The 18,016-nt window shown below is 39.8% G+C and overlaps 2 protein-coding genes across 2 annotated transcripts in view; both read right to left on the bottom strand.

Moving 5' to 3' along the window:
- The window catches only part of LOC133535524 (myosin-9-like), a 2,805-nt gene extending 2,451 nt beyond the window's left edge, over positions 1-354 (bottom strand). Inside the window, exon 1 of the mRNA XM_061875436.1 lies at positions 205-354. Within this exon, the coding sequence (XP_061731420.1) occupies positions 205-354 (150 nt within the window). The remainder of the gene's footprint in view (positions 1-204) is intronic.
- Positions 1-2,173, bottom strand: part of greb1 (growth regulating estrogen receptor binding 1) — a 69,718-nt gene extending 67,545 nt beyond the window's left edge. The window contains exon 1 of the mRNA XM_061879178.1: positions 1,808-2,173. The gene's annotated coding sequence lies outside the window, so the exon portion shown is untranslated. The remainder of the gene's footprint in view (positions 1-1,807) is intronic.
- Positions 2,174-18,016: the final 15,843 nt, after the last annotated feature.

Below are 18,016 nucleotides of genomic sequence, written 5' to 3'. Positions count from 1 at the left end.
AAATTTGACAATCACATTCCTTTTTCCTTCATTTGACTCCACATTGTCTATGGGTATTAATGTTGTTGCAAAGCTGCTCCTTGGACTTGAATTTACTTTTGGCTTAGGGACAGATGAGGGTTTGACAGTTGAATGCTTAGTGTCCTGAATGTTACCAAACAGTGGATCAGAGAGTATTTTGACTTGCTTTTCAATAAAGTTTACAAGGTCTGGGAAAATGGCACGATGGCCTTGCTTCTCCTGTAGGTCACAGGCCTTGTTCCTCCACTGCTCTCTGAGCTTGTATGGAAGCTTTAGGATGATGTTCCTCATATTAGAAACATTCATTTCTTCCATATAGGCCAGACTTCCCATTGCATTGGAACAACTTCTGAGGAATAGAGAAAATGCTCTCAATCCTTTTACATCCTCCAATTTAATTGTTCCCCAGGAAAAAGCCTTTTCCATATATGCTGTTGCAATATGATATTCATTACCAAAATGTTCTTTGAGTAGCTGTCTTGCCTTCTGGTAGCCCTGGGATGGAGGCAAATGTTGGCAACTTTGAACCAGCTCTTTTGGATGCCCTCTAGTATATTATTCGAGGTAATGCAAACAGTCATAGGTGTCACACCTTTTCTCCACTCCATATTCAAACGCCCTTATAAAGGTTTCATACTGAAACGGATCTCCATCAAAAACAGGTACGTCTCTTGATGGTAAAGAGGAATGGACATTCTGCTTAACCAATAAGGCATTGAAATCATGTTGTCCTTTTAGTAAATCAAGAATGTGATCTTGTTTGATGGCATTTGTGACAGGGGATGTAGTGTGAACTGTATGACCTTTAACATCATCTTTTTTCATATGAGTATGATTACTTTGCCCAGTTGTATTCGACACATTTCCCATTTGCATAGTTGATTTTGATACATTATCAGTTTGCATTAAAGAGAGAACAGCCTGTCTTGGAGTCATGTAATGAGCTTTGCTGTACTTTTCATATATGAATTGTTTTGGCTTCACAACCTTGGCTTGTTTTCTTTGTTGTGATTCAATATGATGTTTTTTCTCCAATGCAGCAACCTCTGCCATTAGAGCAGCCTTTTCGGCCTGGGCTAAAATGCGAGCAGCTGAAGTAGAAGAGGTTCTTGATGTTATGGAGTTGCGTGTGATTGAGACATTCGATGCACTGTCCTGGGCTCCAATATAAGAAAGTGTAACACATAAATGTTCATCATGGGCATGTGGGACATGCATTTCATCTTGGAATTGCGTTTCAACTGAGCCATGTGTTTGAGAAGGATGCAATTGTGACTCCTCTTCCACAGGAGCAGTGTCACGTGTGGTTAGCTTTTTCACTTCTGATAACCATTCATGCACAAGTTTTATGAAACTTTCTAGTATCTTAATATTTTCTTGAAACCAGCCATTTTTTCTGTCAAGTTCCTCTTCAGGCAATGGTAAGGAAATCAATGAGGAATGATTCTCCCTTGCCTCTCCACACAATTGAATCAATTTATCCAAGTAACCTCTTAGAGCATTTGCATTTTCATCATTTTCATTTGAATGCATGAGTTGTTTTATTGTGTCCCTTATTTTAGCAGCTTTTTTAACACATGTTCCTATTGCTTTATGATAATTGTCAACTTTCATTTCCAAGCCTTTGGCAGTATACTTTATGGCTCTTTTTTCCTTTACAGAATATTGTACATTTTCCTTTTCAGGATCCACATTTTGGCCACCTTGTGGCCGTACATCATATTTGCCATCAGACATAATTGACCAAGTCTCTCCCTTGTGCTGCTTTCAGCTCCAAACAACTCACCCTATAGAGCTGGCAGGTGTTTCCAATCACCCTGGCTGATGAGTAGCAGCGTGGCCGTGGCACAATTAGTCCTCTTGAGGCTTTTGATGTCCTTTGGTGTTCTTCTTATTGTCCTTTTCACTCGAAGAGCACCGTTCTTACTTGAGTTGTAGTGGCAATCTTCACCTTTAAATGTTCTAATTTATTGTCACTACTCAACAGGTTTGAGGGAGTGATCCTACGCAGCAGCAAACATTGCATTGAAGTGAGGTCCAGTCAGAAGTCCAGTTAACGCATATTTATTAATAAACTTGCAGGGTGAATGAAACATACCATGGATTATTGTAGTGACATTGTGCCATATGTTCTCCTGTCGTTCCTGCCTGTTGCTGTGTGCTGTTGTGGTAAGAACGGTTTTTGCTCCCACACCTGAGTCCTCCCTAATCAGCTCACCTGTGCTTCTATTTCTGCCTTCAACCCTGCACTGCTCAATCAAAAAGCCCGCCACCTAGTGACAAAAGAAAGTAATGCCAACTCAAAATAAGGATGCCTAAAATGGCTCCTACATATATGTATATATATGTATATATATATATATATATATATATATATATATATATATATATATATATATATATATATATTTTTTTTTTTATATATATATATATGTGTGTGGGAAAATCACAAGACTACATCTCTACAGAACTGTTTCATGAGGGGTTCCCTCAATCATCAGGAGATTGTAGTCTTGTGATTTTTTCCACACAAACATATTGCGCTCTACCACGGTATCGAGCACTATTCTCTGGATAATCCAATCAAGACATATATAAATGCACACAGTATATATATATATACATGTATATATGTATATATATAAACATGTGTATGTATACATATACATGTATATATATATAAATAAACATGTATGTATACATGTATATATATATACATATAAATACATATATAAATAAATATATATACATACACACAATATTTACACTATATATAGTTTTGTTTTTACAATCTGCATTGGTCCACTTCTTTTTTCACTTGAAGGCAGTAAATTAGGAATGTTAAAAAATATAACTCATGAGACACTTGGGATGTGACTCACCTTTGTCATTCGGTGCTAATGTTGACAAGACGTGTAACGCTGTTTTATATATTAGTACAATACTTCCACTTAAAAGTGCCCCGAATTTAATATTTTTTTAAATAAAATGTGGGTTGCATTGAACATTAAACATATCCATCCATCTCCATCCATCTTCTTCCGCTTATCCGAGGTCGGGTCGCGGGGGCAACAGCCTAAGCAGGGAAACCCAGACTTCCCTCTCCCCAGCCACTTCGTCTAGCTCTTCCCGGGGGATCCCGAGGCGTTCCCAGGCCAGCCGGGAGACATAGTCTTCCCAACGTGTCCTGGGTCTTCCCCGTGGCCTCCTAGCGGTTGGACGTGCCCTAAACACCTCCCTAGGGAGGCGTTCGGGTGGCATCCTGACCAGATGCCTGAGCCACCTCATCTGGCTCCTCTCAATGTGGAGGAGCAGCGGCTTTACTTTGAGTTCCTCCTGGATGACAGAGCTTCTCACCCTATCTCTAAGGGAGAGCCCCGCCACACGACGGAGGAAACTCATTTCGGCCGCTTGTACCCGTGATCTTATCCTTTCGGTCATGACCCAAAGCTCATGACCATAGGTGAGGATGGGAACGTGGATCGACCGGTAAATTGAGAGCTTTGCCTTCCGGCTCAGCTCCTTCTTCACCACAACGGATCGGTACAACGTCCGCATTACTGAAGTTGCCGCACCGATCCGCCTGTCGATCTCACGATCCACTCTTCCCTCACTCGTGAACAAGACTCCTAGGTACTTGAACTCCTCCACTTGGGGCAGGGTCTCCTCCCCAACACGGAGATGGCATTCCACCCTTTTCCGGGCGAGAACCATGGACTCGGACTTGGAGGTGCTGATTCTCATTCCGGTCGCTTCACACTCGGCTGCAAACCGATCCAGTGAGAGCTGAAGATCCCGGTCAGATGAAGCCATCAGGACCACATCATCTGCAAAAAGCAGAGACCTAATCCTGCGGTCACCAAACCGGAACCCCTCAACGCCTTGACTGCGCCTAGAAATTCTGTCCATAAAAGTTATGAACAGAATCGGTGACAAAGGACAGCCTTGGCGAAATCCAACCCTCACTGGAAATGTGTTCGACTTACTGCCGGCAATGCGGACCAAGCTCTGGCACTGATCGTACAGGGAGCGGACCGCCACAATAAGACAACCCGATATCCCATATTCTCTGAGCACTCCCCACAGGACTTCCTGAGGGACACGGTCGAATGCCTTCTCCAAGTCCACAAAGCACATGTAAACTGGTTGGGCAAACTCCCATGCACCCTCATATATTTATATATTCATCCATCCATTTCCCACCGCTTATTACCTTCGGGTTGCGGGGGGCGCTGGAGCCTATCTCAGCTACAATCGGGCGGAGGGCGGGGTACACCCTGGACAAGTACCCCCCTCATCGCAGGGCCAACACAGATAGACAGACAACATTCACACATATATATATATATATATATATATATATATATATCTTGATTGGATTATCCAGAGAATAGTGCTCGATACCGTGGTAGAGCGCAATATGTAGGTGTGGGAAAAATCACAAGACTACTTCATCTCTACAGAACTGTTTCATGAGGGGTTCCCTCAATCATCAGGAATCTCCTGATGATTGAGGGACAGAGTGACATCGGGTTCTAACTCGACTAAGATGAATGCAGCAATGTACAGAGACATCTTAGATGAAAACCAATGCTTTCCATCCCACCTGATGGAGCTTAGGAGGTGTAAAGATGAATGGGTGAAACTGCCCAAAGATAGGTGTGCCAAACTTGTGGCATTGTATTCAAAAAGACTTGAGGCTGTAATTGCTGCCAAAGGTGCATCAACAAAGTATTGAGGAAAGGCTGTGAATTTTTACATACATGTGATTTTGTAAATTTTATTTCTAATACATTTGCTAAATTAAAAAAACAACAACTTTACATTGTCATTATGGGTGATTGTGTGTGGAATTTTGAGGACAAAAATTATTTAATTCCATTTCGGAATAAGGCTGTAACCTAACAAAATATTTAGAAAGTGAAGTGCTGGAAATACTTTCCGGATGCACTGTATAAAAACACACAATCATTGCTCACTCTACTCTAGGACTACTATTAAGTATTAAACAAAACAAAAATTTTGTCTATGCTTGTTCCCATGACCCACTCCTGTGTCCTGACTCTGGCCTTGTTAAAGTGTTTTAATAGGTTTTGGAGAACAGTTTTTCAAGTCCCTTTATGGCTGCTTTAACAGCTGAAATGACACCAGGTATGATTTGCTAAGTCACAGTGGAGCCATATTGGCCAAGGCGAGGCGTGTAGTTGCTGTTAATGGCTCGAATATAATATTTAATGTGCCGTTGCCACAGTACTTAACTTTTGCAATGTAAAAAAAAAAGTCAAGAGCATTCATTTCCGTATAAATACTTTGCTGGTTGGTTGGCACACTGTTTTATTCGTGTGTGAATTGCTCATTGGCAAAACATCTTCCAATATTTGTTCCTGTGTACAATTGAAGCTTATGGTGTTGGCTTGAAATCTGTATCCCTCTCATATTCCAGATAAACTATCAAAGACATTCTGACCTGTGTGAGGCAATGCAAATTAAACAATGAAAAAAAACATAACGGTTTGAATTGGTCCATGTTCTCGGGGACTGTTATTACTGACGGACAGATAGACAGACAACTGCAGCCAGGTATGTAAAAAACCCTTCGTCTCCATGGCAATGTCTTTGTCGCTTTTACTCATTTGCCGCTTTTCCACTAACCCAGAGGTAGGCAACCCAGAACGTTGAAAGAGTCATTTTGGACCCAAATAACACAACGCTGTCAAACCCCATTCCTGTAATACTTGCAGGCCGCACTAACATTACATTTTCATTTTAAGGTGGGAGCTGCAAAATAACGTCACGGGGCCCACTTGTCTGAGACTCCTGCTTTTGAGTAATGTGACTCAAGTAAATGTAAAAGTAGTCGCGCAAATAATTACTTGATTAAGAGTGAGTATGTATTCAGTGAAAAAACAACTCATACTGGGTAACTGGTGTGAAACGTATAAATTATTTAGTAGCTATTTTTAATAATACTTACAATACAACTACAATATATCAATCAATCAATCAATCAATGATTATTTATATAGCCCTAAATCACTAGTGTCTCAAAGGGCTGTACAAACCACAACACAAACCACAACGACATGCCCTGTAATGAGGTGGCGACTTGTCCAGGGTGTACCCCGCCTTCCGTCCGAATTCAGCTTAGATAGGCTCCAGTGCCCCCCGCAACCCTGAAAGGGATAAGTGGTAGAAAATGGATGGCCTGTATTCCAGACCTGTCTCCCGTTGAAAATGTGTGGCACAATATGAAGCCTAAAATACCACAACGGTACTTTTCCGTAGTTGATGTCTGAAGAAGGGTATAAATACAAGAACACACACGCACGCACGCACGCACGCACGCACACACACACACACACACACACACACACACACACACACACACACGTCGTTATACAAAGTCATTACCCAACGTTTAAAAAAAAAAGTCTCATTTAAGGTAGGCAATACATTTTTTTTGAAAATAGGTTTATGACCATAAGAGTATTTAACAAGTGGGTAATGAAACGCCATAGGCAGGTAGTTCAGTTTAACCTTCATAGAAGGAAGCCATGTATCACATGTTGCCCCCGAGGCATGATGGGACACAAACGTCATCCTCCATTATCCAGCACACCTGAAGTGTGGCGTTTCGCTTTGCAAGGCGACGCTGACTGAGGAGATTAAAGGGAATTCAATTAATGGATGTTTTTTACGCACCATGGAGAGGGCACAGCTGCACACACACACACACACACACACACGCACATGCACTCGCACGCGCGCGCGTATACACACACTCTCACACACCCACACACACACACACTAACGCGCGCACAGACGTTAATATGGTAAGCGCATTTAAACACAATCGGTGTGGTGAAATTATCCTTTGCATTTGACCCATCCCCATGTTAATCCCCTAGGAGGTGAGGGGAGCAGTGAGCAGCAGCGTTGGCCGTGCTCGGTAATCATTTTGGTGATTTAACCCCCAATTCCAACCCTTGATACTGAGTGCCAAACAGGGAGGCATTGGGTCCCATTTTTATAGACTTTAGTATGAATATATAAATAACATTTCTTTATAATTTTATCAACATTTTGATATTATTATTTTTTTTATAGATATCAATGGTACTGGAGCAGAAATGTGTCATGGTTTACCCCATCATGGTGTGTTTTGATTGCGTTTTAACAGCTTTCAAATTTGTTAGGATTTGAAAAATGTCCTGTAAAAATGAGGTATTTTGCAGGTGTTCAACTAATAACTGAAAAATGACTTCATATATTTTGGTGACTTTTTTGTGTCAAAGTAATGACAAGTGATTAACAGTTTCGGTTTTACAGTTGGACCAATGGGAATCCACAATACCCTCAATAGAAGACGACTTTTCTATTTACTGTGGGAAAAGTTGGCCTTAACTTTCTTCAGTCAAAAACTGTGCTAGAAAGTTGGATAGCTGCTCTTTGCGTCTCTCTTGAGGTGATAATGTCGCTGAGTCTTTGCTTTTTCTGTGGGGTCAATTAGGGAGAAAATGAGGGGGACACTTCCAGTCTGTTACCATAAAAAGGACCATAGCCGACTACCTGACAGCCAATTGCTTGCTTGCATTGCATATAATATCCCATTAAACTGCCCTGCTGTCTGAGTGCAGCTGCTGTGACAAAGAGGAAGGAAATACATCATGTGCAGTAGTCTGCTACTAGAGAATGAATATGGCTGTATATTATTTACAAAAAAGCAATTGCCAAGATGTAAAGGGAAGAGAAATATAGCAGCGACATACATTACTTTGCCACGCAGGATTAATTTATGGCTGCTTACAAAAAAATACTCTATTTTTTAATACAAGCTTCTGTGGTACTCATAGAGGGACTGGCCCCAAAGTTAATTGAAAAGTGTCCGGGTGCTCATTTGCATAAAAAACACATTTAAAAGGTGAAAAATTATAAATAAATAGATGGCCACCTGTGAAATATGGCTTTTGGCCTGCCGGTCGTTTATAACGGTGCCTTTAATTACGTGACAGGCTGGGCTAGTGCCGCTGTAATGAGAGGCCGGAGTGATGGAGAGGAGACACCAGGCTGCAGGTGGTTTAGTGCATGGACACACAGACAGCAATACAACTACTTTTACTGTATTTGTATTGTTAACTCTCGTATTGGATTACAAAAGAGATGATGCATAATGGTATGTATAAGTTATGCCAAATATTTATGCAGGCTCTGGTAAAGAGACAGTTAAAAAACTAGAAGGGGATCTACTGTATGACACTGCTGTATACTAAATAATATACTGGATGACTATACTACTGTACTGTATAATATACTGTATGATACTACTGTATACTTTACTACTGTCTACAGTATAACATACTGTATGATGCTACTGTATACCATACTACAGTACTGTGTACTGTATAATATACTGTACAGCACTACTGTGTACACTATACCAGTGGTTCTCAAATGGGGGTACGCGTACCCCTGGGGGTACTTGAAGGTATGCCAAAGGGTACGTGAGATTTTTTTTTAAATATTCTAAAAATAGCATCCATTTTTCTTTTAGAAATATATTTATTGAATAATACTTGAACAAAATATGAATTTACGTTCATAAACTGTAAAAAGAAATGCAACAATGTAATATTCAATGTTGACAGCTAGATTTTTTGTGGACATGTTCCATAAATATTGATGTTAAAGATTTCTTTTTTGTGAAGAAATGTTTAGAATTAAGTTGATGAATCCAAGTGGATCTCTATTACAATCCCCAAAGAGGGCACTTTAAGTTGATGATTACTTCTATGGGTAGAAATCTTTATTTATAATTGAATCACTTGTTTATTTTTCAACAAGTTTTTAGTTATTTTTATATCTTTTTTTCCAAATAGTTCAAGAAAGAACACTACAAATGAGCAATATTTTGCACTGTTATACAATTTAATAAATCAGAAACTGCTGACATAGTGCTGTATTTTACTTATCTCTTTTTTCGACCAAAAATTCTTTGCTCTGATTAGGGGGTACTTAAATAAAAAAAATGTTCACAGGGAGTACATCACTGAAAAAAGGTTGAGAAACACTGAACTATACTATTGTGTACCGTTTAATACACTGTATTATATTACTATACACTATATTACTTACTCTATAAGACACTACTGTATAATATACAACGGTATACTATACTGTGTGACACTACAGTATACCATACTACTGTACTGTATACTGTATAATATACTGTATGACATTACTGCACACTATACTATTGTATAATGTATACTATACTATATACTGTACTGTATAAATCTACTGCATGAATCTACTGTATACTGTATAAAATATGGTATGCTACTACTGCAGGGGTCACCAACGCGGTGCCCGAGGGCACCAGGTCGCCCGTAAGGACCAGACGAGTCGCCCGCTGGCCTGTTCTAAAAATAGCTCAAATAGCAGCACTTACCAGTGAGCTGTCTCTATTTTTTAAATTGTATTTATTTACTAGCAAGCTGGTCTCGCTTTGCTCGACATTTTTAATTCTAAGAGGGACAAAACTCAAATAGAAATTGAAAATCCAAGAAATATTTTAAAGACTTGGTCTTCACTTGTTTAAAAAACATTCCTTTATATTTTTACTTTGCTTCTTATAACTTTCAGAAAGACAATTTTAGAGAAAAAATACAACCTTAAAAATGACTTTAAGATTTTTAAACACATACACCTTTTTACCTTTTAAATTCCTTCCTCTTCTTTCCTGACAATTTAAATCAATGTTCAAGTATTTGTTTTTTTATTATTGTAAAAAATAATAAATCCATTTAATTTAATTCTTCATTTAGCTTCTTTATTTTCGACAAAGAATATTTGTGAAATGTTTCTTCAAACTTATTATGATTAAAATTCAAAAATATTATTCTGGCAAATCTAGACAATCTGTAGAATCAAATTTAAATCTTATTTCAATGTCTTTTGAATTTATTTTAAATTTTTGTTCAGGAAAATCTAGAAGAAATAATGATTTGTCTTTGTTAGAAATATAGCTTGGTCCAATTTATTATATATTCTAACAAAGTGCAGATTGGATTTTAACCTATTTAAAACATGTCATCAAAATTCTAAAATTAATCTTAATCAGGAAAAATTACTAACGATGTTCCATTAACTCTTTTTTTAATTTTTTTTCAAAAAGATTCGAAATAGCTAGTTTTTCTCTTCATATTTTTAATTTTAAAGAGTCAAAATTGAAGATAAACTATATTCCAAAATTTAATTTACATTTTTTTCGTGTTTTCTCCTCTTTTAAACCGTTCTATTAAGTGTTTTTTTCATAATTTATTCTCTCCAAAAAAACCTTCTGTAAAAGTAACAAAAATTTACGACGGAATGACAGACAGAAATGCCCCCCCTTTTTTTTTAAATATATAGATTCATTTATTAAAGGTAAATTGAGCAAATTGGCTATTTCTGGCAATTTATTTAAGTGTGTATCAAACTGGTAGCCCTTCGCATTAATCAGTACCCAAGAAGTAGCTCTTGGTTTCAAAAAGGTTGGTGACCCCTGTACTACTGTATACTATATTACTATACTGTATACTGTATAATATACTGTATGACACTACTGAATACCATACTACTCTACTGTTTAATATACTGTATGGCACTACTGTATACAATACTACTCTACTGCATAATGTATACTAGACTGTATAACAATACTGAATACAATACTATTGTACTGTATACTGTATAAAATACTGTATGGCATTACTGCACACTATACTATTGTATAATGTAAACTACTCTGTATACTGTACTGTATAAATCTACTGCATGAATCTACTGTATACTGTATACAATATTGTATGCTACTACTGTATACTGTATTATATACTGTATGACACTACTGAATACCATACAACTCTACTGCATAATGTATACTAGACTGTATAACACCACTGTATACATTCAATACTACTGTACTGTACACTGTATAAAATACTGTATGACATGACTGCACAATAAACTCTTGTATAATGTATACTATACTGTATAAATCTACTGCATGGATCTACTGTATACTGTATAAAATATTGTATGCTACTACTGTACCTGTATATGATACTACTGTACTGTATACTGTGTAATATATTGTATGAAGCTATTCTATACTATACTACTGTACTGTATAATATACTGTATGAAACTACTGTGTACTATACTACTGTATAAAATACTTTATGATAGTATTGTATACTATACTACTGTATAAAATACTTTGACAGTACTGTATACTATACTACTGTATAAAATATTTTGCGGTAGTACTGTATACTATACTACTGTATACAGTAAAGAATACTGTATGACACCGCCTCCCTCCCCCCACCTCCATCTATTTTATGCATGAAGAAAAGAGTTTACTTTGCCCTGCAGATACTTTCTCTCCCCCTATCCTCGTCTCCTTGTTTAACCCTCAGAGGAGGATGGAGTCTGGAAGTAGAAGACATGTTTCACTGTTGCAACCCAAGAAATATTGCAAGATAGACAAGCAAGCGGGAAATAATCCCTGGGATGAAATTAGCAAAGCGAGGGGTTACAGAGGGATGATAGAACGAGGGGGGTCTTAGGGTCCGTCGCTGAGCTCTGCTAGAGGCAACTCGTCTACGGGGATAATTACAAGATGCTCCTGGGATATGTCTGTCTGTCTTTTTGTCGGTCTCTCCGTGTCGGCCTTCATTTCTTGACGGCTCTATTTTCACACTGTGTGTGTGCGTGCGCATGTGTGTGTGTGTGTGTGTTCGTGTGTGCGCGTGTGTGTGTGTGTGTGTGTGTGTGTGTGTGTGTGTGTTGTCCTTCCTTTTCATGACTCCTGTGCTTCACTTACCTAGTAAAAGCTATTAAAACTCAAATTGTTCCAGGACTTTGAGCAGACGGGAGAAGAGAAATGACACACTCCAATCTATAATAATAATAATAATAATAATAACGTGTTTGTGTGGGCTTCACGGTGGTGCGTCTGCCTCACAATACAAAGGTCCTGCAGTCCTGGGTTCAATCCCAGGCTCGGGATCTTTCTGTGTGGAGTTTGCATGTTCTCCCCGTGACTGCGTGGGTTCCCTCCGGGTACTCCGGCTTCCTCCCACTTCCAAAGACATGCACCTGGTGATAGGTTGATTGGCAAATTGGCCCTAGTGTGTGAATGTGAGTGTGAATGTTGTCTGTCTATCTGTGTTGGCCCTGCGATGAGGTGGCGACTTGTCCAGGGTGTACGCTGCCTTCCGCCCGATTGTAGCTGAGATAGGCACCAGCAACCCCCGCGACCCCAAAGGGAATAAGCGGTAGGAAATGGATGGATGGATGGATTTGTTTGTGTGTCTGTGTTTATGATCCATAGGTGTAGGCCACACCTGTTCTGTTGTTCCTAAACAGCAGTATCAATTCCTACAGTATGTAAAAAACAACATTATATTGTCTCCTGTTTAAGTAACACTGGTCATCCTGCACATCCAGCTGTGTACGTCACAGGTGTCAAACTCAAAGCCAGGCGGCCACATTTTTTTATGTGGCCTGCAAAAAATATGCAAATGTATGTTGATAATGTATTTCAGCATTTTTGCTAAATTTTGGCAGAAAAAATTGTACCCCACAGAGCTGCAGTTCTTCTTAAATCAAAATTATTTGAGGCCAAAAACAATTTTAAGCATTTTTTCGTCATTGAAACTACTTTTTAAATGATTTCTACAAAGGCTTGTCACCTTGACTTCCGATCGCAAAGTTAATTTTACATAAAATCAATTCTGAATCACGATTCTCATTTGTTCTGATTCAAAATCGGTTAATAGTTAAAAAAAAAAAATCCTAAAAATATACCTAAGAAAAAAATAAAAATAAAATGAACATGTTCTTTAGCCCAGTGTTTTTAAACTTTTTTTGAGCCAAGGGACATTTTTTGCATTGAAAAAATCCAGAGGCCCACCACCAGCAGAAATAATTAAAAACCGATTGACAGTAAAAAGTCGTCACAATTGTTGGATATGACTTTAAACCATAACCAAGCATGCATCACTTTAGGTCTCGTCTCAAAGTAGGTGTACTGTCACAATCTGTCACATCACGCTATGACTTATTTTGAGTTTATTGCTTTTTTTCAGTGTGTAGTGTTTTAGTTCTTGCGCTCATATTTTAGTGGCTTTTTGTCTTTTTTTGGTATTTTCCTGTAGCAGTTTCATGTCTTCCTTTGAGTGATATTTCCCGCATCTACTTTGTTTTAACAGTTAAGAATATTTCAGTTGTTTCTATCCTAATTTGTGGGGACATTGTTTATTGTCATGTCATGTTCAGATGTACATTGTGGACGCCGTCTTTGCTCCACGGTAAGTGTTTGCTGTCGTCCAGCGTTCTGCTTTTGTTTACTTGGTAGCCAGTTCAGTTGTGGTTTCATTCTGCATAGCATTCCCTAAGCTTCAATGCCTTTTCTTAGGGGCACTCACCATTTGTTTATTTTTGGTTTAAGCATTACATACCTTTTTACCTGCAAACTTCCTCCCGTTGTTTCCGACATCTACAAAGCAATTAGCTACCGGCTTTCACCTACTGATTTGGAAGAGTATTACACAGTTACTCTGCCGAGCTATAGACAGCACCGATACTCAACAACAGCACATCGTTTGCAGACTATAATTACTCGTTTGCAAAAAATATATATTTTTTTAACCCACATAGGTGAAATTAGATAATCTCCTACGGCACACCAGACTGTATCTCACAGCACACTGTTTGAAAAACATTGTTTTAAGCCATCTGCAGCTTATATGTCAGCAGCCAAGACAAGCTTTTGTAACCTGTAATACTTTTTAAAAAATGTTTTATTATTATGTATAAATCCAATTATATATTGCGAAAATCTGTTAAAATTGAGAATTGTGTTGAAACGAATCAATTCTGAAAGAAAATGTCACCTTTAAAAATCGGAATAGGTTTGAAACGTGACTTGTAATTAGATTGACATAAAATCACATCACACACAAAAATGACAATCATAAAATGATTAGGGAAATTGTGTAATAATATCATGTGGTGACTGTACATTTCTGTAGTTTTACAGGTGGCTTGTTGAGGGCAACCATTGCCGTGACGTTTGATATTCCTGATTTACATGTTGGGCTCAAACCAGAGTCACAAGTCCCCACTGATTTAGAATTTTTCAACCTCGAGCAGTGCTAGCAAAAGAGCTAAAAGTCACAGGCTGTCAACTCATTCTCCAGCAGAACTCTTAAGGCATTGGAATATGAGGTGTGGTGAAATAAAAAGGTTTACGCAGTGTGTTGCTGTACATAACTTGTTACATTCACACAAATAATTGATATAACGTATTTTCCGGAATGTAGGGCGCACCGGTATTTAAACTGTACTCACCAAATTTTACCCTCCCAAAATTGTATTTTTATACAGCTGACTATAAGCCACAGATCTATACCGGTATTAAATATTTTGTAAAACTTTATTTACAGATGTCACACGTGGGACAGTTTAGTAAGTATGAATTGTTTTAGTTATATTGTTTTACCTACAAACGTTGCTTGGAATGAAGAATGAAGAATCTTTTTGAGCAGAAACACTACGGACGCTTACACTTCCAGTTCAATGCACAAAACAGGAAGTACATTTTCAACCTGCAGTACCTTGAGTTAGCAAACTCGTCTAAAAGATGGCGCTGTACCACAAACAATAACACACCTTTTCAGTGTCTCTGTTGGTGTAATCTGAAAAGTATATGTTGAATACAAAACTTTGGCAAAGAAAAATTCATAAATTAACCGCACCAGTTTATAAGCCACATGGTTCAAAACGGTGGAATAAAAGTAGAGGCTTACAATCCAAAGAAGTTCATTAGGTCTTCAAAAAATTATGCAATCACTTGACAACTTCTGAGGAAATCAACAGTTGTCGCTGAAACTGTCAGGTATGGAAGCAAACACACAGGTCTGGCTATCAGAATAACACATTCTAGAGGCTAAGGTGTTTGTAGTTCAATAAAAAGTACAATAGAGTACTAGTATTGGATTAGTACTTGCGTTGCTGCTTGAATTACTATATTCATTCCCAGTATTTGGACATAAATGAAACAGGAAGAACATCTGATAACAATATCGTTGGTGCCCCATGTTTATTATACATTTACAGTGACTGAATCTCTGCCCAAACATTGGGTATGACATACCATGACCCAAATATAAACTGTGAAGTGAATGAAGTAAATTGAATTATATTTATTCAGCACTTTTTCTCAAGAGACTCAAAGCGGTTTCATTATTTACATCTTTAAGCTACAATTAAACCAGTGTGGGTGGCGCTGGGAGCAGGTGGTTAAGTGTGTTGCCCTAGGACACAATAGCGGTGACGAGGATGGCAGAAGTGGAGATCAAATTTGGAACCCTCAAATTGGGGGAACGGCCCCTCTACCAACCAAGCCACACTGCTTTTGGGCAATATATTTCCAAGAAAAAAATTCTGGAAAAGTTAAGTTATTGTATATTGGATGTTTTGAGATGTATAGATATAAATCAACAGGTGTGGCCAAACGTCCTTTCTCCAAGCAAGTCAGAGCTTCTATTCCAATCACTCACCTGGAAAGATACACATCTGACGCCGAGACACAGAAAAGTGTCTCAAAAGTTGTTAGCAATTTTAGCAAACGACGGAGGAATTGACAGAGTTATGATGTGAATTTTAAGACAATGGTGGTCGATGAATCAAACAAACTGTTAAGCTGCGAGGGAATATGATTTACAGTCGAACCTTGATTTACAAACCACAGACCATATAAAAATATGCTTGGTTATAGGAACCTTTTTTCAGTGTATGAATGTTTCATCCACAAATTTTGTCCCTTGTAGTGAAGCCATTTTGTGCCCGGCAGCACATCCAATGTGGGCAGCCTGATCTTTACTGCTCATTTAGTAAGCAGAGCAGTGCTGCTGTTAGCCACTAAGTGTTTTTATTAAGTCTTTTTAAAACATGTTTTCTAGTTTTGCTAGGTCAATATGAGTCCAAAGATAGCAATGGAAAAGTGGTGTGTTTTGAAAAATTCTGGAAATATCCACAGCATTGTCGAAACATGCAGATCATCACTGCGGGGAACACAACGGACATAAAAAATGGGCTTACGGAAGGCACAGAGAGAGAGCAAGTATGCAGGAGGGAAGCCAGAGAAGGGATGCTTACTACGAGGAGTGAACTACGTTCTGGCACTGGATCTTTGGGACCGCTGGTCTTTCTGCTGTCTGCCCTCATCAAAACCAGGTGCGCCGATTGGTGATTGCTTGCATCCGCGTGGCCGCGATGCAGGAAGAGTAAGCAGGGCCGTGTCCTGGCACGCTTCTAGCGGAGGTGTTTGCAGTAGAAGACAAGAGGGATTGCGCATGTGCCGTGACGCTAAGTGTGCCTTACAGTTTGAAAAATATGGCATATTTGTAAATTGAGGGTCCACTGTACCTGTATTTACAATTTTTTGTCAAAATATATTGTGGTGGGCATGGCCTGCGGACCTACAGCGAAGCGGGTTCTCCTCGGGTCGCCACCTTGTCGTGGTGGAGAGCCTTGCGTGTTCCAATGAACCTGAGAGCGATGCCGTCTGGAGCTTAAGCTCCTGGTAGGTTCAACCATGGCGGTAAGGTCGAGGGTGAGGTTCCAGACGAAGAGCGGCCCAAAATGTCCTCAACGGCGGAGTGGGCGGATGATGGCAGCGGAGAAAGCTCCACAACGGTCACAAAGGCGGGAGAAGGCTGCAGCAAAGATGGGTCCCCAATTGTCTTGGTCTCCATGCCATTGGACCCTGGCCCTCCCTTTGTCAAGGACAGTGTGGTGGCTGCCTGTGCACCAGCCTCCCCACTTTATAAGATTCCACGCACAGGCGTTCTCCTGAAGGAAGGACTCACTATTACCCAACCCCCCCCACAAGTCCAATGGCGTTCAGGAAACGGTGACAGAAGCAGGGCAGTGAAGCCTGGGAGCTTCTAGCCACGAACTGGCACATAGGCGGTGGGTGCCTGACTCAGTCGCCTTGCTCTCGGACCGAGGCAGAGAGAGCATCTCGGCAGCAGCACCCATGTCTGAGCAGCCCTATATAGGATCCACTCTGCTCACCCCAGACGGGGAAGGGGCTCGAAAAGGTGCCCTAAAAATAGCCTGCCTCATAAAACCTGACTGGAATACCGCGTCCAGTGGGTTCACCTACAGCGGTCGAAAACAAAAAACAATGAACATTGGAGCATGGAACGTAAGAACACTTATGGACAGTGCCTCCACCAATCGTCCGGAAAGAAGAACTGCTATCATTGCCAGGGAGCTGAAACGGTTCAAGGTCGACATCGCCGCCCTGTCAGAGACCCGCCTGGCTGAGGAGAGGCAACTAAAGGAGGAGAAAGGGGGATATACCTTCTTCTGGAAGGGAAAAGCGGCTGATGAGCCCAGAAACCATGGGGTGGGTTTTGCCATCAAGAATCGGCTCATCTCCCAACTCTCCGAATCTCCAGTAGGCATCAATGAGCGTCTCGTGACCCTACGACTGAGTCTCTCAAACGATCAGATGGCCACAGCTGTGAGTGCCTATGCACCAACCTTGGACTCACAAGATGAAGATAAGGAGACCTTTTATGCAACCCTTGACCAGGTTTTATCAAACGTCCCAAAGGAAGACAAGATCCTCCTACTCGGGGACTTCAATGCCAGGGTCGGAAAGGACCACGAGTTCTGGAAAGGCACCTTGGGCAAAGAGGGTGTTGGGAATGTAAACTCCAATGGAATCCTCCTATTATCTAAATGTGCTGAACACGAGCTCGTGATCACAAATACCTTGTTCCGCCAGAGAAACCGTTACAAAACCTCATGGATGCATCCCCAATCAAAGTGCTGGCATCTCATTGATTATGTGATAGTCAGGGCCAGAGATCGCAAAGATGTCAACATCACCAGGGCCATGATCAGCGCGGATGAATCCTGGACTGACCAC

The sequence above is a fragment of the Nerophis ophidion genome, linkage group LG02 (assembly GCF_033978795.1).
Source record: "Nerophis ophidion isolate RoL-2023_Sa linkage group LG02, RoL_Noph_v1.0, whole genome shotgun sequence".
Taxonomy (NCBI): Eukaryota; Metazoa; Chordata; class Actinopteri; order Syngnathiformes; family Syngnathidae; genus Nerophis; species Nerophis ophidion.
This window is presented reverse-complemented; position numbering and strand designations above follow the sequence as displayed.